At 41.4% G+C, this 20,662-nt stretch overlaps 1 protein-coding gene across 1 annotated transcript in view; it reads left to right on the top strand.

Moving 5' to 3' along the window:
• ATP10A (ATPase phospholipid transporting 10A (putative)) overlaps window positions 1-20,662 on the top strand; it is a gene marked incomplete at its 3' end in the record, with an annotated part of 117,149 nt that overhangs the window by 47,201 nt on the left and 49,286 nt on the right. The window contains exons 2-3 of the mRNA XM_082336270.1: window positions 39-243; window positions 19,877-19,943. Coding sequence (XP_082192396.1) covers window positions 39-243; window positions 19,877-19,943 — 272 coding nt within the window. The remainder of the gene's footprint in view (window positions 1-38; window positions 244-19,876; window positions 19,944-20,662) is intronic.

Genomic DNA, 20,662 nt, shown 5'->3' with positions numbered 1-20,662 from the left:
TTTTTTATATATGTCCTGTAAATGTCTTTTTTTTCCAGAAATGAGAAGAAATATATAAGCAGATACTGGAAAGAAGTGAAAGTTGGAGACTTTGTGCAGCTTCGCTGTAATGAAATTATACCTGCTGACATATTGCTGCTCTCCTCAAGTGATCCCGATGGACTGTGCCATATAGAAACAGCTAACCTGGATGGTGAAACTAACTTAAAACAAAGACAGGTGGTGAGGAGGTTCTTAGAGCTGGTAAGTCACCATTCCTCACTCTTATTTAAGATAAGAATCTGTTTCAGGTAAGTAAACTGTTCACCAATCCATTCCACACCAGCTAAATCTGCTTGTTCTAGTAGTGCTAATGAATTACTGTTATGGTTGTCATTAAAATACTAGCACTTGCCAACAGCTGACCTCATCATAGTATCAGAAGTTTCACCATAATTTTCCCTGCATTTGAATAGGAATTATTTGGGGCAATTGTGTGCGGTTGGAAAATGTTGGGGGGTTTTAATGGCTTCTATTGTAGCTTGATTTTTGAAAACACATTTTAACTGCCCAGTGAGAAGATATTTAAATATAAACAACTACTTTTCCTGCCCGCAAACCAGATCAGTTTCAATTAGGAATTTTGCCTGAAACTCCGTGTTGCAGAAATCCCTCCAGCACTTGGAGCATTAAAGCTTGTAAGATTTAAAGGAACAGCAGGCATTCATTCTGGAGGTGTCTGTGCCGAAAAACTGTTTTACTGCTCTCTCACTGTGCTTATCGCTCCCCAACAGCACTATTTTGAAACAAAACAAAATCCAGATTGGTTACCATCAGCAGAATTAGAGGAAATTACCTGAAGTTTTACTTGCTTTAATAATCTTATTGAAATAGTGTTTACTTGTATGCCCTCCTCTCCCATCCCTCTTGCCAGCTGACCACAGTTTCCTGTATTTTGTCAGGAAATAAATAAATTATTTTCTAGAACTCAGCTACATCTTTTTTCCTAGTAGCTCTTCTCATTTGAGAGATCTTGCAAACAATGGGAACTGCTGCCCTTACCACTGTCATCAAAGGTAACTACAGAGGCCTGTAGCTGTACTGAGGTAGATCAGCATTAATGAAGTTGCAATCCAACCGACAGGATAAAAATCAATGTGCCTTCCAAATAATTCTTTGTGGTAGATAGAGCCTTTCTCTGAATAGCTTGCAAAAACGTGAGATAAAGACTTGTTTAATCATCAGTGATTTCCACATAGGATTTAGACATGACACTGCAGCTACCACCATGGCGAGAAGCTTAATCAGCTACAGGCCAAATGTTTCAAAAACTCTGATTGTTTCAAAGAAGCTCATTGAATTGCTTCTCAACGTCCTGTCCTGTTCCCACTGAGAAGAAATTTCTTCCAGTGAGTGAAGCTCCAGGGAGGTACTCAGATGATGCGTCCCAATTTTCTGCCAGCGTAGACTTCCTGCGTGACCTCAAACACATTATGTACAGCAAAAACTATAGATTGCATATAGGCTACTGAATACAGGGATGCTTTCATGTTTGTGGGTACAGTTATAATCTAAGGGCACATCCCAGCTCTATCTCAAAGGAAGACCTAGGAAGGCACCAGTTCCTCCACTCATCCACAGCAGATGGTTGGATTTCCATGATCCAAGACCATCTGACACATGCCAGGAGGTTTTGGTAAACACAGTGAAAGGAATTGATGTGTCCAAGTACGGATCATGACAAGACTGGCTTTCAAGAGCCTTGCTGCCCAGAGGAGTTCCTTATACTACGTCAGGATCCCTGGCTTCCTGGCGGCAGAGTCACAGTTCAGCATGTGGAAGCTGGCGGGCTGGGAGGGGACCTGCCAACCCTACAGATTCCCCTGCTCCTGGCAGCTGTGACGCAAAGATGTGTGTCTGCCTGAGCCATCAGTTGTGGAGTCACTTTTCTGTCTTTAACCAGTGAACACATGCATGCATTAATACAGCAGGAAAACCGGGGGGAGTACCCCTGCAATCTCATGTTTGGCATACTCACTGAGGTTTAAATTGCTGATCGAAACCAGGCAGCTAAAGACTTCAAGTCTGGGTTTTGTATAGTTTGGCAAGACGTGTAACCTTTAGACTGTTGTGTGGAAGCGAGTGGCAGTGCCATTTCCTCCTCAAACAGGTTATCAGAGACTAAATTGGGCCCCGTTAGGGAAGAAGGCTGAGGAAACAGTGCTTACCTTGGGAAGCAAAGCTAGATTTATGTGCCAAGCAGCTCAGCACATCAGGGTATACGTGGCATGGTTTGCTCAGCATACCCTGCTTTACTGAGGCAATCAGTTATCATATGGATGCTTACAGTCAGCTTTGTAGACACCTAACGCACTTTGTATTTCCAGCTCATCCTCCTTCCGTATCTTAGTTCTCTTAGTTCTCTTAGTATTATAAGATGATTATGCAACTTTTCTCTCTCAGAAGTGTGCTCCAAGATATGTGGATAAATAATTTAAAAAAATAAATTTTAGATCACAAGATGCCTAGCTACAATAGCAGTGAGGTCCATAATAAATTGTCAGGAGTTAAACTGGGGTCAATGACAGAAAGCTCATTCATTCCAGTGAAAACAGGACTGGGCCCCAAGAAGTCAAGTATTGAAAGAGAGCTTGTAAGAAAACCACATGTGACTACCTCCCCTCTCTTAAAATAGCTGAGAAAGCAGGAAATATCCAAGCCCAGGTTCCTGCATCAGCTAAGTTGTAGGCAAAGTGCACACCTGCAAGTACCAAGTCCTCAGCAGCTGCAGCATCACAGAGCCTCTCTGTAACAGCACCCGTAAGTTATCCAGCAGAATACTTGCCATCTTCATTAAAGTCCTGGCCAGAACCTGTCTGAGCACACTCTTAATTCCTGCAGCAGCATTAGCTTCCTCACCCCATACTAGTAGAGATAGGCTCTTACTGGTTCTTGAAGGTGTTGCCCTGCTGAGAGACACTCAGCAGTGGGATGGACAGAGCTGCTTGGGAAATGTTGGATGAATAGTAGGCCCACAGCCAAGTAGCATGAAATAGCAAGGTGATGCCCATTTTTTGGAGTGAAGTTCAGTTCCTATCTGGGTATGTCTTAAGATGCCACAACTTGAGAGAGATTATTGTTAGAGCTCATAAAGTACTTTGGAAGACCAAAATTTTCTTGCACTAAATGCTGACCATCCTTTTACCAAACCTCAGAGAAGTTTTCTCCCAAATCTCTTACAGGACCTGCATCCCGACCTGTTCATGCATTGGACAAAAATGTTTTTGCATTTTTATATTACCATTGCACTCATCAGAACAACTCTCAGTTATGTTTATAGCTGTTTGGTTCTGTGTCATTCTGCAGCCCTGTTGTTCAAGCAGGAAAACAAACAAATACATGATGTAGTCCTGACCCTCTGTTTCCCACACTGCTAAACTCTTCCCCCACCCCCCTTACAGAATGACATGCCTGGTCATGTGGCTTATCATAGGACAAGAAACATAGATTTTCTGGAAGCTTCTTCATAAAATATCAGCTGTCCATAGCTGTCTTTGAATAATGTCTCTGTAGCATTTAAAAGAAGCTGTGTTACAAAGAAACAGCTTGGCCTTTCTGTGTTTCTTATGTGAACTAACTGATAGCTTCCAAGCATGTGCCTGTGGAGCAGGTTGATGAAGGATAGCTATTTCTATACCCATCACTCTGCTGGGCGTGGGAAAGGAGTGGGGGTAGGAACAGTTGTTTTAAGCCACTTTTATGCTTTCCTTATTCTGTCCCTGCCCTGTGCCCACCCATGCAATTTACAGTCCCGCAGGTCTACACCAAGCTGCTTGCCATAGAGAGCCTGGCTGCCAATTTGGAGTCACTGAAGTGGGGGGTGTGCCAGGCAGTCCTCTTGCAACCGCAGCACTCTCTCCAAATGCCCTCTCCAGAGGCCAGCAAGCCCAGCGCTGTTATGTTGGGTACAGCTGTGCTCTGGAAGGGCAGCCGTTCTGCCAGCATGCTCTGAAGGATCTTTGTGTGTCTCTCTTCAGCGTTAACAGCATGTAAGGTTCATAGTCTCAGAGAGTAAAAGGTCTTACAGTTTCCCCCTTCCAAAGCTTTGTTCAGAAAAGTACCATTCTGATCTCTTTTTAGCCTGACTCTTGAAGCAGCAATAAGCAATTATAGAAGCTGTTCTGTATCCTTGTCTCTAGTGCTTTGCAGGCATTATTTTACTCTAAACATATGCTCAGAAGATCCAAGACCAGCATTTGTGGGCTTGGACTGGACCTCTCCACTTGTGAATTCCAAGAAACTGTTTTCCTTTATAGTGCAAGTGACCAGAAATTTTGCTTATTTTAGCGCTGCTTTGATTTGTCTGAGTAATTTATAGTAGACTGGGAACATACTGCTTGTTAGCTTTGCGTGTTTGTTAATGAATGTGATCTGCCTGACACAAACCTGTACTTTCTGTACTCGATTCTACACCCTATCGATACACAAGCTGTGAGAAGAGTCACTGATATATTCCTCTGTGGCTTGTATGTCTGAGGATACCAGTTTGAATGTATACCTTGTTGTTGTATACTCAAAATAGTCAGTCAAGAAAAAAGAAAATCACGCAGTGCCTAGGTTAAAAAAGAAAAAAGGAAACAGGAGATTTTTCAAAGGCCTTGACGTTTTTTCCTCCAAGGCTTTAAATACTGTGGTCCTGTTATCCAGCTACTACAGCAACAGGATGTGCTAGAAATGTTTAAAATAGTCAGAAATGTATTTCTGCATGCTCTGTCTTTAAAGCCAAAAGGATAACGGACTGTCTTCACACTGAAACGCGGATCAGATCCATGTGTGCAGCATGACACGCTGGCGAGTGCAGCTAGGAGAAAGCACTGTGCTAAATCCCACTGTGAGTGATCTAACAGTGTTAGCAATGACCAGTAAGCATCTCCTGGAAAAAACGAGTGTTTCTTGGTATTCCACCAGTTTCCTTCTAATTTCTAACCCACCCTCATTGCTGCCTAGTCACAGCAGCCATTTCTGGTGCACTGGATCTCATAGGAGACACAGTAGGCAGGAGGAATCAATGTGTTTCTGTGCTACTCTGCAGGCTGCCGTGCCACCACACCCTCCGCAGTTGCTTATGGAATGTTTTCTGTCCATCTGAGACGTCGTGTCAGCTGCTCTTCAGAGCGGATAAGCAGATACAGCTTGGGCTGCGAGAGCTCAAAACTCCCTTTCAGATTTCATAAACTTGATTTAGGATATTTTGATAGTATGAATCTAGACTCATGAAAAACATTTACATTTTCTTGCTGCCTTGTAGTACGAAACAAACAAAATACTCCACTGTTTTTACTCAGTGTGCCTTTTAACAAAATCCACAAAGACTCACTGTGGATTCTGGAGCAGCTTATGGTTTATTAACCACTGGCCACGTCCTGGATGTTTATGTGGAAAGCTTCAGTTCAGCTGAAAGCTAAGCTAAATCTAGCAGCTGCCATCCCCTGTGAGAAGGTGCGTGTATCCCTCTGAGAGGTGGTGGGGGTAGGAGATGGATTTTTTTCCCCTCTCCTTTTCTCCTAAGAGTAGACCTTTGTTCAAAACAAGCTTGTACTAGCATGATTAAACAGGTTTAGATAAGCCTTGCAAATGACTTTGTGGCTGCTTATTTACTTTGTTTAAAAAGCACATCTGAATTTGGTGTCTGCCTGTTTGGGAGGGTTCATTTGCATGCAGACTGGCACCAAAATAACTCATCAGTCTGATTTCCTCACAAGTCAGTATGTGAAGCCTTCTAGAATATGTATAAACTCAGAGCCTATGCTTACTGCAGGCACGTTCGCTCATCTGTCCCAGCCTGGAAGGAAACTGGGCTGAATTGACAGATCCAGCTTTCATTCCAGCCCTACCTGGTTTTGCACAGTGCTGGAAGCATACTGGCTACAGCTGGACTTAGAGGAACAGTCCTGCAGCTCCCTGTTCCAAGCATGAAGCCATTTATACCATCTCTTTCTTTCCCTGTGAGTCCTAGGAAGAAACTGGTCCAGAAGAGAAGACAAGGCTGTTTTCTAGAAGGTCTGTACTGTAAGCCTGACTGTTGGTGACTGCCGGCTGCTCTATATATGAGGGACTTTGGGAAGGGCAACTCATGCTAGTTGCATGAAAACAACTCACAGGGCAGCCTTGGTATCTCAGTGCAGGTGTTCCTTTTGCATTCAGTTTTTCTCCCTCAAAAAAATCTAAAAAAAAAGAAAGAGGAAAGAAAGCAATTTTCAAATTTTGGTATAGCCTAAACTGAGCTATGATTTCTTGTGCAGCCGTCTGCATTGGTTAAACTAGCCGAGTTTGAGAGAACAGCTGAAGTTAAACTAGCATAACTCCCAGGCAGACTTGCTTTCAACTCATCTGCTGATATGAGCTTCTTACCTCAAAGAGTCTGATTGAGTCTTCTAAAGCGACCCAAGAATGGGCATAGCTATACTCTCCCTGTCACTTCTTGTCCCACTAATACCCTCAGGCTATCATCCACCTGAAATTAGTGGGAATAGGACACTATTATAATAAAGTCGATGTGAACTAGTCAGCATACTCAGTGTTGTTTAGACTGTAAGTACTTTAACAGGGAAGAATCAGGCCACAAGAACAGCAAATGTTTCTGTGTCATTTTTGGGGGTTTATCCCTTGTGCCTTTCTTTTTTGCCGTATTTTGAGAAGGTTCACAAGGCTAGGAAAAGTGGCTCAAAAATTCCAGATACACACATGTTAAAACAGCAGATTAGTGCTCCATCCCACACATGTTGCCAAAATTAGATTTCCCTGAGGGAAAAGAGAGTTAAAAAAAAAAACCAAACAAGCAAAAGAAAACAGTTTTTTTCCCTATGCACTACCGGAATATTAAATTAAAACCTGTTGTTTGAATTCTACATTTTAGCTGAAGATTTTAGTGAAAGAAGTCTGGTAAGAAGACTTGTGTTAGTCAGTGCAAAATGCAAGCGTGTCACACCCCACAAAGACCTTTCTTTGAGGTCATGCCTTAAACATTCAGTAGATTTCTTTGATGAGGATTGAAAAGTTCTACACCTATACTACTGTATCGTTTTTTGGATAGTACCATGTTTAGAGATGACTTGTATGAAAACTGTGGACATGTCTAGTTAAAGAGGAAGCAACTACTGTCTCTCTAGCAGAGAAACAAACGTACAGCAGCTGCAGGCAGAACGGCCTGGTACAGAGCAGGACCCAAGTCAGTGCTTTGGCAAACTCTTGTGTGAGCTAAAAGCCCTAAAGGAATACTGAGAGCAATTTTTCACTCTACTGTTTTACTGTGGCATTTAGTCAGCAGTCTCATGCTGGGAGATATGGGGAAATAAAAAACTCAAGAATGATGGTTCACTTCCTCCTTGGTCAGTTTTGAGCAAGGTTATTGTCTCTTTCTAGTTTCCATTGTGCAGGTGTCCAGGGTGCAGGTTTCACTGTCGAGAGAGCTTCATTAGAGGTACAAAGAATTTGAATAATTGCAAGAGAAAATTTTTGATATCTTAATCTAAGCACTGGGGAGGGGCTGGGAATAGTGCAGTTCTGAAGAGTGTTGAGTACTTGGCTTTTACCATTGGCATTGGCTGGTTTTGTGTTTAAATATAGGTTAAAGGGGCTAAATTGATTAGTCTAAGTTTGAATGTCTTGGCTGTGAAGGACTTCCCATCCCTAAGGTAATCCTTCCAGCACCAATGGAACACTGGTAAAGCCATGTAAGGAAATGTATTATGCTGGTGCTCGTGCTCCATCTGACCTCTAGAGAGGCAGGAGATTTCTTTCTCTCTGTTGATACTCCAGCGTCTCTCTGTTCTGCTATTTCTCTGAAAAAGCATTAGAAAACAAAAGAGCATTTCAGGTCCGTAGAGAAAATAAGATGCTATACTGCTTTTCCTTTATAGAGGAGTAAACATTTACATTTAAAGCAAGTTACGAAGAGATTTTTCAATTTTATACTTTTTGTCATGACTTTTCTGATCTGAATTCAGTTTTACTGAACAAAAGTTTATTTCTGGAACTGTTTATTTCTTAACCATACATTGGCCTGTCAGCTGGGAACAGGAAATATCTGGAATATCTGTTCTCAGAAATGAAATTTTGTAATACAACGCTGAGGACTCCTGATTTTAGGGCCAGGATTTTTGAACTGGAAACACGTCATGCTACACTTGTCTCTGCCAACCCCGTTGGCAGTACCAATGGTTAGGAAAGGATGGAAGGACCTTCTTTTCCAGAGCAGACGGGTTCACAGTATTAAGCCACATGTGACCCCAGCAATGATGGTGTGGTCTCACTTTCTTTTGGAAGCACTGAGGTGGAGAAGGAGTCTACTTCTCTGCCAGAAAAGGCAGAGCAACGGAATAAGGAACTCCTGTATTTATCTCAGCATCCAGGATGTGAACCCTCATCCCACTTCTCTTTTCTCCACCTGCTACCCTCCAAGTCTTTTACACATTTTAGTACTGATAAGGTCACGGAGGCCAGTAGAAATTTGCATTAAAATTTTACTTACATGGGAAATGGCTGGTCATATGTCTCAAAACTGTTATTTCAATAAACTCATGAAAATTTGCATTCATTGGTTATACTCAGGTTCATACTTTCAAGCTCTGCTATGACTGTGATGGTCAGACACTTTGCATATGTGTATGCACTTGTGAGAGAGAAAGCCATGATTGTTCTGTAGGTACCTGACTAGAGAAGATACTGTTCACACAGAACTACTGTGCTGATACTTCCATTTGGTTTTGAATTGAAAACATCAGTAGTGCATGGACATTTAGAGACGGCAGTGTTAATACGCTAATTCAGCTTTCTTAATGATACAGTAATGAACTGTTTTACATCAAAGCAGGGAGCACTCAGCCTTTTGGCTTCCAAGAGGAAGAGAATTTGATGTTTAACATACAACACGGTTAGAAAGCACATATAAGTTGTCATGAGCATTTACCAGCCTCTACTTAACTTTTCCAATCATCTTGTTTGCTTATTATATTTTTGGTTTGACTTAATTAAATACTGGATTCAAAAACATGTCCTAGACAGCTAAGTATACTCATATACCTGTATAGCATTGTGACCTGTATGGCTAAGATCATGGGGATCTGACTTACAGACTGCTGCAGTATAACAGTAAGGGATAAAAATGCCTTTGTCCTGCTATTAACTACAGGAGGTGGGTCATGTCAGCTATTGAGCAGCAAAAAGCAAGTGGAATATTTTCTGCTGCTCCACAAGAAGCTGTTTCAGCAATCTTTGATTAAGGTTGCAGAACAGATAACTGATAATGACATGGAAGAAAAATTACACAAACTATTTTATTCAGTGTTCTCCCTGATGGTCTTATTCCTGACATTTTTTCTCATTGGTTGCACTTCCACATCTCATATTTGTTGAACACTTATAATAATGAGCATTTGCGTAAGAATCACAGAATCACAGAGCAGTTTGGATTGGAAGATCACCTAGTCCAACCCCCCTGCTGTGGGCAGGGACACCTTTCACTAGATCCGGTTGCTCAAAGCCCCGTCCAACCTGGCTTTGAACACTTCAGTGACAGGGCATCCACAGCTTCTCTGGGCAACCTGTTCCAGTGTCTTACTACCCTCATAGTAAAAAATTAATCCTTGTATCCAATCTAAATCTACTCTTTTTCAGTTTAAAACTGTTGCCCCTTGTCCTGTCACTGCAGGCCTTGGTAAAAAGTCTCTCTCCATCTTTCTGATAAGCCCCCTTTATATATTGAAAGGCTGCAATAAAGTCTCCACAGAGCCTTCTCTTCAGGCTGAACCCCAACTCTCTCAACCTTTCTTCACAGGAGAGGTGTTCCAGCTCTTGGATCATTTTCGTGGCCCTCCTCTGGACTCACTCTAACAAGTCCATGTCTTTCTTGTACCAGGGACCCCAGAACTGGATGCAGCGCTCCAGGTGGGGTCTCACCAGAGCGGAGTAGAGGGGAAGAATTACCTCCCCCAACCTGCTGGCCACGCTTCTTGTTATGTAGCTCAGGATATGATTGGCTTTCTGAGCTACAAGCACACGTTGCCAGCATGTATCCATTTTTTCATCCACCAGTATCCCCAATTCCTTCTCTGCAGGGTTGCTCGCAATCCGTTCATCCCCTAGTTTGTACTGATATTGGGGATTGCCCCAACTCAGGTGCAGGACCTTGCACCTGGCCTTGTTGAACTTCATGAATTTCACATGGGCCCATTCCTCAAGCCTGTCAAGGTCCCTCTGGATGGCAGCCCTTCCCTCTAGCGAATCAACTGCACCACTCAGCTTGGTGTCATCTGCAAACTTGCTGAGGGTGCACTCGATCCCACTGTCTATGTCATTGGTGAAGATATTAAATAGTATTGGTCCCAGTACAGACCCTTGAGGGACACCACTCTTTAATGGTTTCCACCTGGACATCGAGCCATTGACTGTAACTCTTTGGACACAGCCATCCAGCCAATTCCTTATCCATCTAACTGTCCAACCATCAAACCCATATCTCTCCTATTTAGCGGCAAGAATGTTGTGGAGAAACATATCAAAGGCCTTGCAGAAGTCCAGGTAGATGACATTGGCCCAGAGGAGAAGCTGTCTGGTGAGGGAAGCCTGCAGAAGAGTAATAGACTCTGCTGTTCTGCTGTGCTCTGATTCAACAGGTCATATTCATGTATGTTTTAACTCCACACTTAACTGAAAAAGCATACAGATCACTGAAGACAACACCATGCAGGAACTGTGTAACCGTTGTGCGTGCCTGAAGCGTGAGGCTGCCTAGAGTGCGGAACAGGTCAGCAAACCTCGGTCCCTACGCCAGCAATACATGTTCGTCCCCCTGAGCTCATTTCCCAGCTTTGCTGTCCAGTTTTGGGACTGGCAAGACCATCGTGAATTTCTTTTCTTAAGATCTATGCAATCAGCTGGTGTGTGAAAAAAATCACCTTTGAGTCCCTTGAGTTTTTGAAAAGGTGTTTTTCACTTTACCACTGGAGTCTTTAGCATGTTGATTGAAAAGGAACTTGTTTAGTAAAATAGAGAGTAGATGAGAATAGACAGACCAGAGAGTGAAGCTCTCACCCAAAGTGTTCTGCAGCCATCCCAACTTCCCCCATGTACCATGCATGCCAGCCACAGCCCTGCCGCCCCCAGATTGACTGTTAATCTTCACAGCCGCCCCTCCACACTCTCTGCAGGGCTATGAGGGAAGTACAGAAACAGCTGGAATTAAGCAGAGAAGGTGCACTCTGAATGCCGTGTTTGCCTTAAGAGCATTAGTAGGGCAGGCATGTGATGATGGATGTTGATTCAAGATACAATTCCAAGTGAAGATGGCATGCCGATGTCCAGCTCAGGGAGTTTTTACTTGGTTATATAGCCTTCTCTCACTGGACACCCTCGTGGAAAGGCTGACAAACCTGTGATAGCGCTGATATGAATGCTGCCCTGTAGTGCTTGGTATACAAGATCTCTTTTCATTGGGACTGCTTCTTTCCCTCTGTGCTCTCCCGCAGCTGGCAGGGACTGGAGTCTCTCAGTTCCTTGGGTGCTTGCTGTATGTTACAGGTTTTCCTCACAACCTAGGAACATTTCTTAAACATAATGCCTTGCAAGGTAAAGCTTTTATCCGGATTCCCTGTCTTCAGGGTGAGATGGGTGTATCGGGCTTTGGTGTGTTTAACTGCGTCCTGACACTACAGCTCCTACTGTTTTACCATTTAGAAGGAAAACCCTTCATTACCAGCCACTCTCTCTCCTGTTAGGACTCTGGTGTTCTGGTTTTTATTTGTGAAATGATGTAAGGGAGGTGCTTGGCATTTCCCTCTTCTTGTTGAAGGGTCTTAGTCCTTCCCATTCCCATTTCTTCTGGCAGAACTTCATCCCACAAGAAGTCAGACTGGCCAGCAGCCCAGACTAGAGCAGGAGTAGGCCAAGGTATATTCGGAAGCTGAGCTGAGATGTTGTGCTACTAAATTAAAAGGACCATGCAGTGCTTCTGTCACTAATCAAGTGAAATTTTCTTCCAGCAGTTATGAAATGCAGCAGAAAGACTGCTAGAAATCTCTCCACAAAGGGGAAAGGACTGGTGAGTGGGGAGGATTGTGTCTTACCGAGTCTGTGAGCATGAAGCAAAAAGCTTCTGGAGGAGCAGTGCGGGTTGTACGCAGATTTTTGCAAGCCCTTGAGAGGCTTGGTCTGTGGTTTAGTTGAAGCGCTGAGCTAAAGCTGAGGTCGGTTCTTACAGACTATGAACCCATTCATTTATTTCAGTGGCTGGCTTTTGGAACAGGCAGATACCACTTTCTTAATTGTCAAGGTCTGGGTCCATATTTCAGCCTTGATATGCTCTGTTCCCTTACCACTCTCCAGCGCTACTATAGTCCATGAACAGATTCATTCATACCACTGTAATTTTCAGTGCGTTGCTAAGGATAGCCATCATCCCAAGGGACAGTAGAACTTGCATGTGTGTATTTTCAGCATTGTTGACTTTTTTTTTTTGGTACTTTTGTCCCGTGATTGACTAACAGCAGTTTCTTCAGCTGGTTGTCATAGAATTCCTGAGGTCTTCCTAGGCCTTGCAAGCAACACATTTCTTTTCCTGCAGGCTGGATATTGCGCTGTTCCTGCATATTATTTTCTACAAAGGGGAAAACTTTTACTTAGGTCAGCCAGAGGAAGATCAGCCCCCTAACATGTATTTGGCTTGCTCAGCTGTTCCAGTGTTTCTGAATATTGAACACCTCTGTTCCATTTAAACAAACAGTACTGAAAAAAATCCAATTATAGTAGTAGTTGTCAGTGTGGAAAACAAAGCTATCGAATTCTGATGTATGGTTGAATCTGTTTAGTTCCTAAATAGCATAGATCAAACTGTTTCTTCCTTTTCTTGTGAATTAGTGGCACAGATAAATTCTGCCAGAGAAACTAATGCAGCTTAGACATAAAAACGTTTCACTCTTTCAGTGTATAAACAGTCTGCATGCTTTGGATACTTAAAATCAATGTGTAATTCCAGTTGCACATTAATAAAAGGTCAGAATAATTTTATATGGTAAATGCAGGATACTGCTATATAAAGCATAAGAGGATGGACCAATGCATTAGGAGAATGCGTTCTTATTGCACTTAAAAGCTTTTAAACTGGAAAGCTATTTTTGTCGCTGAGGCAGGTTTTTGTCTATTAAATATTTCCTTTGAGTTATCTCCATGACTCCATTTCTCCCTTTTTGTTTCCTCCAGACATACACGCCAAAAAAAATCCCAGAGCCCTCATCTAGCAATTGTACCACAGGGAGAAGTCTGGATAAGATCCCCAGCATAGCCAGTAAACACAATGTGATAAGCGGGTAACTGTCACTGTCACCCAAGGGCATCCTGGTGTACTCATGCTGTCCTATTGGAAGGAAGGACTGAACATTAAACTCTGGTTTCTGCAGCAGTAAAGCAGGGCAGATGAATAAAAGAAAACATTTTAATAACTATGTATTATTAATATCACTAGCAGGCCATTAAATCACCCATACAACATGCACTTAATGAAAGGGAATATGTTGTTTGAACACTGTGTAATTGTCAAACTAACTCATTTGGCAGAGCAGCATGTTTTGCTTCTTGAGCTATGACAGTTTCGTGAGGTTGCCAACAGAGTCGGAAAGGTTGGCATTTCACTGTAGAGATTCAGAATGATCTTACAGCTGAAGCTCCAAAGTCGCATTGGAGAGAGCTACATTCAGTCTCCTTTTTTTGTAACAGATCTCTGTAGTTCCTTCATCCATCTACCTGTTGGTTTCCCACTCTGTAAAAGAGGCATTGTAACATTTTCTTCCCCTCGACACTTTGCCTTTTTAGGATGTAAGTTTTTCAGAGGGAGATAAGTCAATAGTGACCTGAGAAATAAGGGACAGTGGTTTTTTTTAAAGAAAATTTTGAAGAAAATACCTTTCCATTATGTTTTTCTCTTCTACATTTGTTCTTCCCCCAGAGACACAGCCCAATTATTGCAGACCTAATTTATTGTTTTAAATGGAACTCGATCAAGTTTAATAGGTACAGCATTGTTAGAACCTAGTCACGAAAGCCTTTACATCTGCAATTTAACTTTAATTTGAAATTCAGCTTTGAAGGAATCAATATTTAGCAGATTTTTGCAATCTGACTAAGTCTGCTTACATAAGGAAAATAAGCCTTTCCACTGCTGCATTTAGAGGAGGAATGAATTTCCCTAAGTTTTAAGAAATTGGAAGAAATAGGATTTATGGATAGGGTGTTAAATATTTTCCTAGCAAGAAGACTCCTGAAGAAATGAAATTTATTCTGCGGAATCCCTGAGTATATAAAATACCTAATATAAGTATCACTGTGTGTCTTTTTGACAAGTTTCGACCTTTCAGAAATACTTACAAGTTCCTAAAAAGTCAGCACTTTTTCAGAGAAAGGCAGTGAACTAAGGCTGTTTTGGCAAAATCAAAATGTGAAGTCAGGTATTTGAGGAAAGTCAGTTTCTTATTATTGAATTAAATCCTTTTTTTCCTCTTTTTTTTTTCTTTTTTTTTTTTCATTTTGATATGACATAGTATGGCAGAAGAGTTAAGCAAGAAATGGTCTTCATTCTTCCAGTGTATCTTGTGCGTCATTCATTTCATACTGCAGAAACCTTCAAGACCTGTTTTTAAAATGATATTGGTAAGAAAGAATTCTTACCACTACAGTGAAGCGGATAACATTTAGTCACTGAAGCCTTCTGAAAGCAGGGTATGAACAACCACAATATGGGGATATACGTGAATGTTTTTGTTCATTCATGGTTGACAAAATGATGTATTTATTTATTTCTGAATTTCTGAAACTCTCAAACCATATGGGATGAAATGATTGAAACCTCTGTTTCACATCTTTCAAGACCTCGTTAGGACTTACCCACAGAAAAAAGAATTGTGTTGTGCCATGGGGGTCACAGCAACAGGTTGCTGGTGTTCGGCTAGGCCACGGCAGCACTGGACAAGGCATGCCACCAGTTTTACCTTCTCATCCCCTGTGTGCAGGCCTGTGGTCATTTATCAACCATCCAGCGATCTCCTGTATTCTCCAGAGCAACGGCAACCAGACACATTTTGTGTTTTTACTCTTTCAAGTACCTTGCATCCTATTGCCAGTGTGCAGGCAGTACAGCTTGGGAGCCCTGTTGTAGAGTGACACTGCTGTGATACCATGATGGTGATGTGAAATTCAAACCCAACAGGAGGAACAGCATCCATCTGAAAGACCAGCAGAGAACCAAACCAGAGCCCGTATGAATAGCGTTTGTATCTGTGCTTACATTGTCAAAAAAGCAGGGGCAATACCTAACATTTGGAAAAGGCTGCAGGTACTAATTTTTTAGAGCCTGCAAGTGCTAAGATAGTGTGAATAACATGAGCAGAGAGGTTTACACTAGTCCCATTTGCTCAAAACAAAGCGAAACAAGGGTTCAGTTCCCTTTTCAGCTTCATGGAAGCCAAATTTTCATTTCTTTCTTGATTCCTAAATATCATCCATCTCTCATACTGTTGCTCTTTAACCATTTCAGAGAATTTGAGGTTGATTGGCCTGGAGGGAGAGAGCACAAGTGGGAATGTGATTGTGTGCAGCCATAAAGTGTTGATGCAGGAGTAGAAACTTTTGAGTTCTAGTTGCTGTTTCTTCTTTTCTGTTAAAGTAATTGGATGTGCTTGACTTTGCTTGGACTTTGACGCATGTGGTATTCATGTTGGCTTTTTTCAAAGTCGGCACTCACTGAAACTAGTATAATAATTTCTGGCCCTTCATTGAGATTTCTCGTTTCTCCAGGTGACCTTCATGTATCCTTTCAAGCACAGTTTTTCTGTGACATCTTAACAATGACCAGTCTGTGCTCCAAATTAAGCCCTACCTGGTAGTAAGAACTCTGCCTTAAGCGTAAGCAAGATATTTTGCCTTACTTATGTTTTACAGGAACTCATCCTTAGAATTAGTGATGGCAATTCAAATTTACATTGTAGCAAAGGGAAAACAGGTTGTTTAACAGAAAAATCTGACTGACATGAACAGAATTTAGCCCTGGTCTTTGCCATCCAGCAGTTTAGTGAAATACTCTAGGGAACTTATTTGCAATCAGTGAATATCTCTCAGGTTTGTATCAACCAGAAAGTCAGTTTTTCAAATCAGCAGTCCACAAGGCACAAGTCTGGGAGACATGCAGAGATACCGTGTAATAAATATGACACCATTACATACCTTCAGAACAGAAAAAAATGGCTCCAGCTGCTTTTTGTGAGTGACCTGGTCTTGTTAATGTGCACTGGGAGACCATGAGAACACCAAACAAGTCAAGTTTTTAGGGAAATTAGGCACTGGAAAGCCTCAATTCAGATTGCAGTCTGTCTAGGCATGGAGCTTTTCATCCCTCTTGAGGCTGGGACAGCTTTAATGCCCAGCAGTTCTGTAAGTGGGGAGTAAGCCACTGAAAATCAGGCACATCAGATGACTGCTGCACAAAGGTCTGGGGAAGTGCTATTTTTGACCATATTTTGATCTTGTTTTCTGTGTCTTAACAGCGATGCATAAATTCACTGTAAGAGAAAAATTAAAGGTAGTGGTGGAGAATTTTTTTTTCATGGACTTTTACCCAGAAAACAGCACAAATCATGATTCATGCACTGTAAAAGCAACACTTTTGGCTTTGACTTCTGTCTAGCTGCAGCATCTCTTAGCTGCTAATACATGAGAACATCATCACAGTTTATGTTTCATTTGCTGCTGAAGTGTAGGTATCAGCATAAAAAGGAACAAAACTTTGATCATTGTGAAATTTTATGTTAACTTTGTGCTTCTTTATAACCACTGAAAGCAGTCACACACAGGCAGTGTTTAACGTATTTGTTCATTCATTTACCAAAAGGCATTTTCACATCAAAACAGTGTCATCATCTGTAATATACAGTGTATATCTACACTTCCATTTCACAGGGAAGAGATGGAGCTATTTGATCTATTAATAAAACAAAGAGCTTTTGCCATAAATCAGAATTCAGCAGCTTTGTTCCCTTACGTAAACTACTATTCTAATTGGATTTTCTCCCCTCCCAGATATTATCTGGTTAAAGACCATAATCACATATTTCAAGTTAATTGTAACAGAACACAAATACACAGACGGTTAGATTTAACGATAAAGGACTTTTAGTTCCAAAACTGAGTCATAAATGAAAAGAATCCAACAAACAGGAGGGAGAAGGACTATGTTGCTTGGTAGTGATGGGGAAGTCGGGTAGGTTTAGTCCTTTCTGATCTTGATAAGATCTTTCTTTTCTGTGAAGACTTTAGCTCTAGATTTTGAGTAGATTTTTTTCTTCCTATTTGTAAAGTCGCTGGCTTTGCTGGCAGGCTTTCTTAGCAGAAAGGGAATTCAGTCTGCAAACTTCCAGTTGCTCTAGAAGTTACGGTGTCTGTACAGCACTGAAACCATGCTCTCTCTGCTAAGTTCAGCAGCCACAGAAAACCTGCATTTGATTGCATTGGGTTTTGTTATTAGATGTGTCTAGGATTCCCTCAGGGGCATTCATCAAAGATGTTAAGATTTCTTTCTTTTCTTTTTTTAAGACCACTGAATAAAAATTTGTGCTAAATTAACTGTATTAATTATATATAGTATGTTATAATAAAAAGACAAGAAATGTTTCCTGTTACAGTCTTTTCCCTCCAATTTACAAATGCAATTTAAGCTACAGTGGTGACTCTTCTTTAGCATAATACTTAGGCAGACAGACAGTATATTATTGAAACACCTTGAACAATGTTTGTAGATTATTTTTCCTGTACCTTTTTTTTTTTTCCTGCCAAGGAACATACTGGGGCAAGGAAGGAAAAGGATCATCTTCTGGGGCAGCAGAGCAGGTGTTTCATAGAGAACACAGGGTTTCCCAGCACAACAAGCTTTGCTGTGACTTAGGAGAACCTCACCTTCTCCAAGCAGCTCAAGTAAAGACAGCTGCCAGGTAGCACTGGTTGCTAGTACAGTGTCTCTGTAATGTGAACCTTTGACTGCCAGAGGCAAGGACACAGGCAGAGTGTACAGTTTAGGAGCTGTGGTGACAGATTCCAGATGTCAAGGCCTGAAAGCTTCGTGATGTCTGTTCTAGCCAGTGATTCCTTCCTTGTGACTGCTGGTGTCTGGGCCTGTCTGAAGTGAGAAGCTGAGGAACAAGGGTTAAAGGAGGTGAACGTGTGGCTTTACAGTATCTGCCCCATTCTACAGCCTAATGATGTCTTAGGTGCCTCTGTAGAACTAGGTACTTCCGAGCAATCCCAGCATCAAACTTCAGTCACGTAGAGAAATTTAAGGCTGACCAGGAGAAATATCTAATGAGCTTAAATACCAACAGTATTTGGTGCTGAGAAGGCCATCTGAATTTCTTGCTAAGGCTCAGGTACTTGACTGCCAACTTTGACATATTTTAGAGAGTCTGATTCTTAGCATACCAATCTTCTTTGCTCAGAGCTGTCCTTTGTTTTTACTCCTTTCCCCCCCACCACCTTGTTTACAAGCTGAATTCTGCATATAAAAGTGATTCTTTCCTCCAGTAGGCTGTAGCTGTCTCTAAGTGACAGCCCATCTTCACGGTTCTCTTTATCATCTCTTGTTTCTTGAAAAATGCAGGAAAGGTTTCCAAAAGTGTCAGGTGTGGGTGGTTTGCATTGTCTCCTATATACTGTAAGTCTGTCTGTCTTCCAGGTGTAACTGGTAGAAAAATGAAGGAGGGTGTTGATGGTGATGCTGACATATCCTCTAGTTTCTTTTATCTCTTTCTTAAAATCTAGTTTCTTTCACCTCTTCTGAACAGGGTCAATATCAAAAAAATAGAGACACCTGCATGTTTCAGAGAAGCTGGCAATAAGATTGTGTCTGTCCTTTGGTTACTGATTCTCAGTCAGCTATTCCGATAGTGTGTTCTAAAAAGTAGTGGTTGGGGTCTACAGCTGCTCAGCAAATCCGTTATAAAGCATAACATTTGCAATGTTATCATTGTTGCAAGCTTAATAACATAATAATTCACAATTGGTTCTTTCATTCAAATGGTGTGCAAAGCAGTTTTCTAAAGGTAGTCCTCATTGATGGAGACAAACAGCCTTCTCAGCAGCACCAGGACTGGGTATCTCTGATTTCACTGCATAGTTTGTTTGGTCTGGCAAAGAAGGGAGAACCTTTATTTTTATTTAACAAAATCAAGTAATTATGCTGCAATAGGATGTTTTTCCTCAGACCCAACAAGGTGGTAACTACAGGTAAACATATATAGTCAGCAAAAATACCAGCTTCAGACTAATGAGCTAGAGAATCAAGAAGGTTTTTAAGTGTTAATTAGGAAAAAGTTATTCTGCTATATGTGTGTAATTTACTGTAATAGATTAATTTATCTGTGTTGCATAAAGCAATTAAGATTAGCTTTTTCATAATTGGCAGTATATTGACTTATGTTGTCCTAGATTTTCAGTAGCTTCACTGAACGTGAAGGATAGTGATACTATTGAATATTTTGAGCCTTCCCAGATAAATTTCATTTTTCCACTCCAGACCAAATTAATTTGACTTCTGGGCTTGGCATCTTTTATCTAATGCTTTTAGAAACTCATATTCTTCCACTTGCAGAACAAAACAGTCATCCTTGTAAGGGAGGTTTTGAAAGGCATCTAAGGAATTTTGGTGCCCAGGTCCCTTTGATTTTCAGTGCCAGTGGTCAGTGTCATTCATTTGATTGCTTTTGAAAAAAACTGGACATTAATATATTATGAAAACTAGAAAAGAAAGCGATTTTGGCTATAATTTGCAAGTCTTTGCCCTAAGTAATTAACACTTTTATTATTCCAGGACTCAGAATTTGACCCCTTGAAGTTCACCAGTGTCATTGAATGTGAGAAGCCAAACAATGACTTAAGTAGGTTTCGAGGTTACATGTGAGTATTTCATATAATATCCTTCGGTATACACTCCTTTTCTCTAATACAGAATAAAATAAATGCTGGTTTGTTTTGAGCTGTGTTCTGTAAGTTCCATCAGCATCACATCTAAATAGGACTGCATATTCAAGGGTCCTTTAGAGGATCCTCACTTCAGGGTGAGATGGGAGCCTCACGGTTCCATTCCTTAGGATGGATTTAGTTGTTAGCTTTGATCAGCTTACACTCCAGAAATGAACGCATGAAGCAGTGCAGTTACAGACGCTCTTCTCCCTTTCCTTCCTTCCATATGTCAAAAAAGCCCATCTGGAAATGGGAGGAAATAGAAAACTGGTCCAGTAGAGCCAACAAACAAACAATCTGTTGTATGCTGCTTTTATGAAGATGGGTCTGTTTGATGTTTCTTTTACTGTAAGTGTCATTGAGGAAAATCAGAAGGCGAAACAGATATTTTTCCAGCTATGGCAGTATTCCTTTCCTCTCATTCAGAAAAAACAATTGGCTCACACGATGTGCTTGTACATTACCACACAGAATCACCTATGGCCACTTGATGTAATTCTAAACAAACAAAACTGCATTAACAGGGTGCTCATCTCTGGCCACTCATTCCTGCTCAGAAGCAAATGTTGTAGTATGTGCAAAGCACTTTGCTTCTAACATAGCCAAGACTCTAGTGTGTAGGCATGCCAATAGG

The sequence above is a fragment of the Platalea leucorodia genome (genome assembly GCF_965183815.1).
Source record: "Platalea leucorodia genome assembly, chromosome: 2".
NCBI classification, from domain to species: Eukaryota; Metazoa; Chordata; class Aves; order Pelecaniformes; family Threskiornithidae; genus Platalea; species Platalea leucorodia.
The sequence above is the reverse complement of the archived record's forward strand: the minus strand, read 5'-3'. Positions and strand labels throughout refer to the sequence as shown.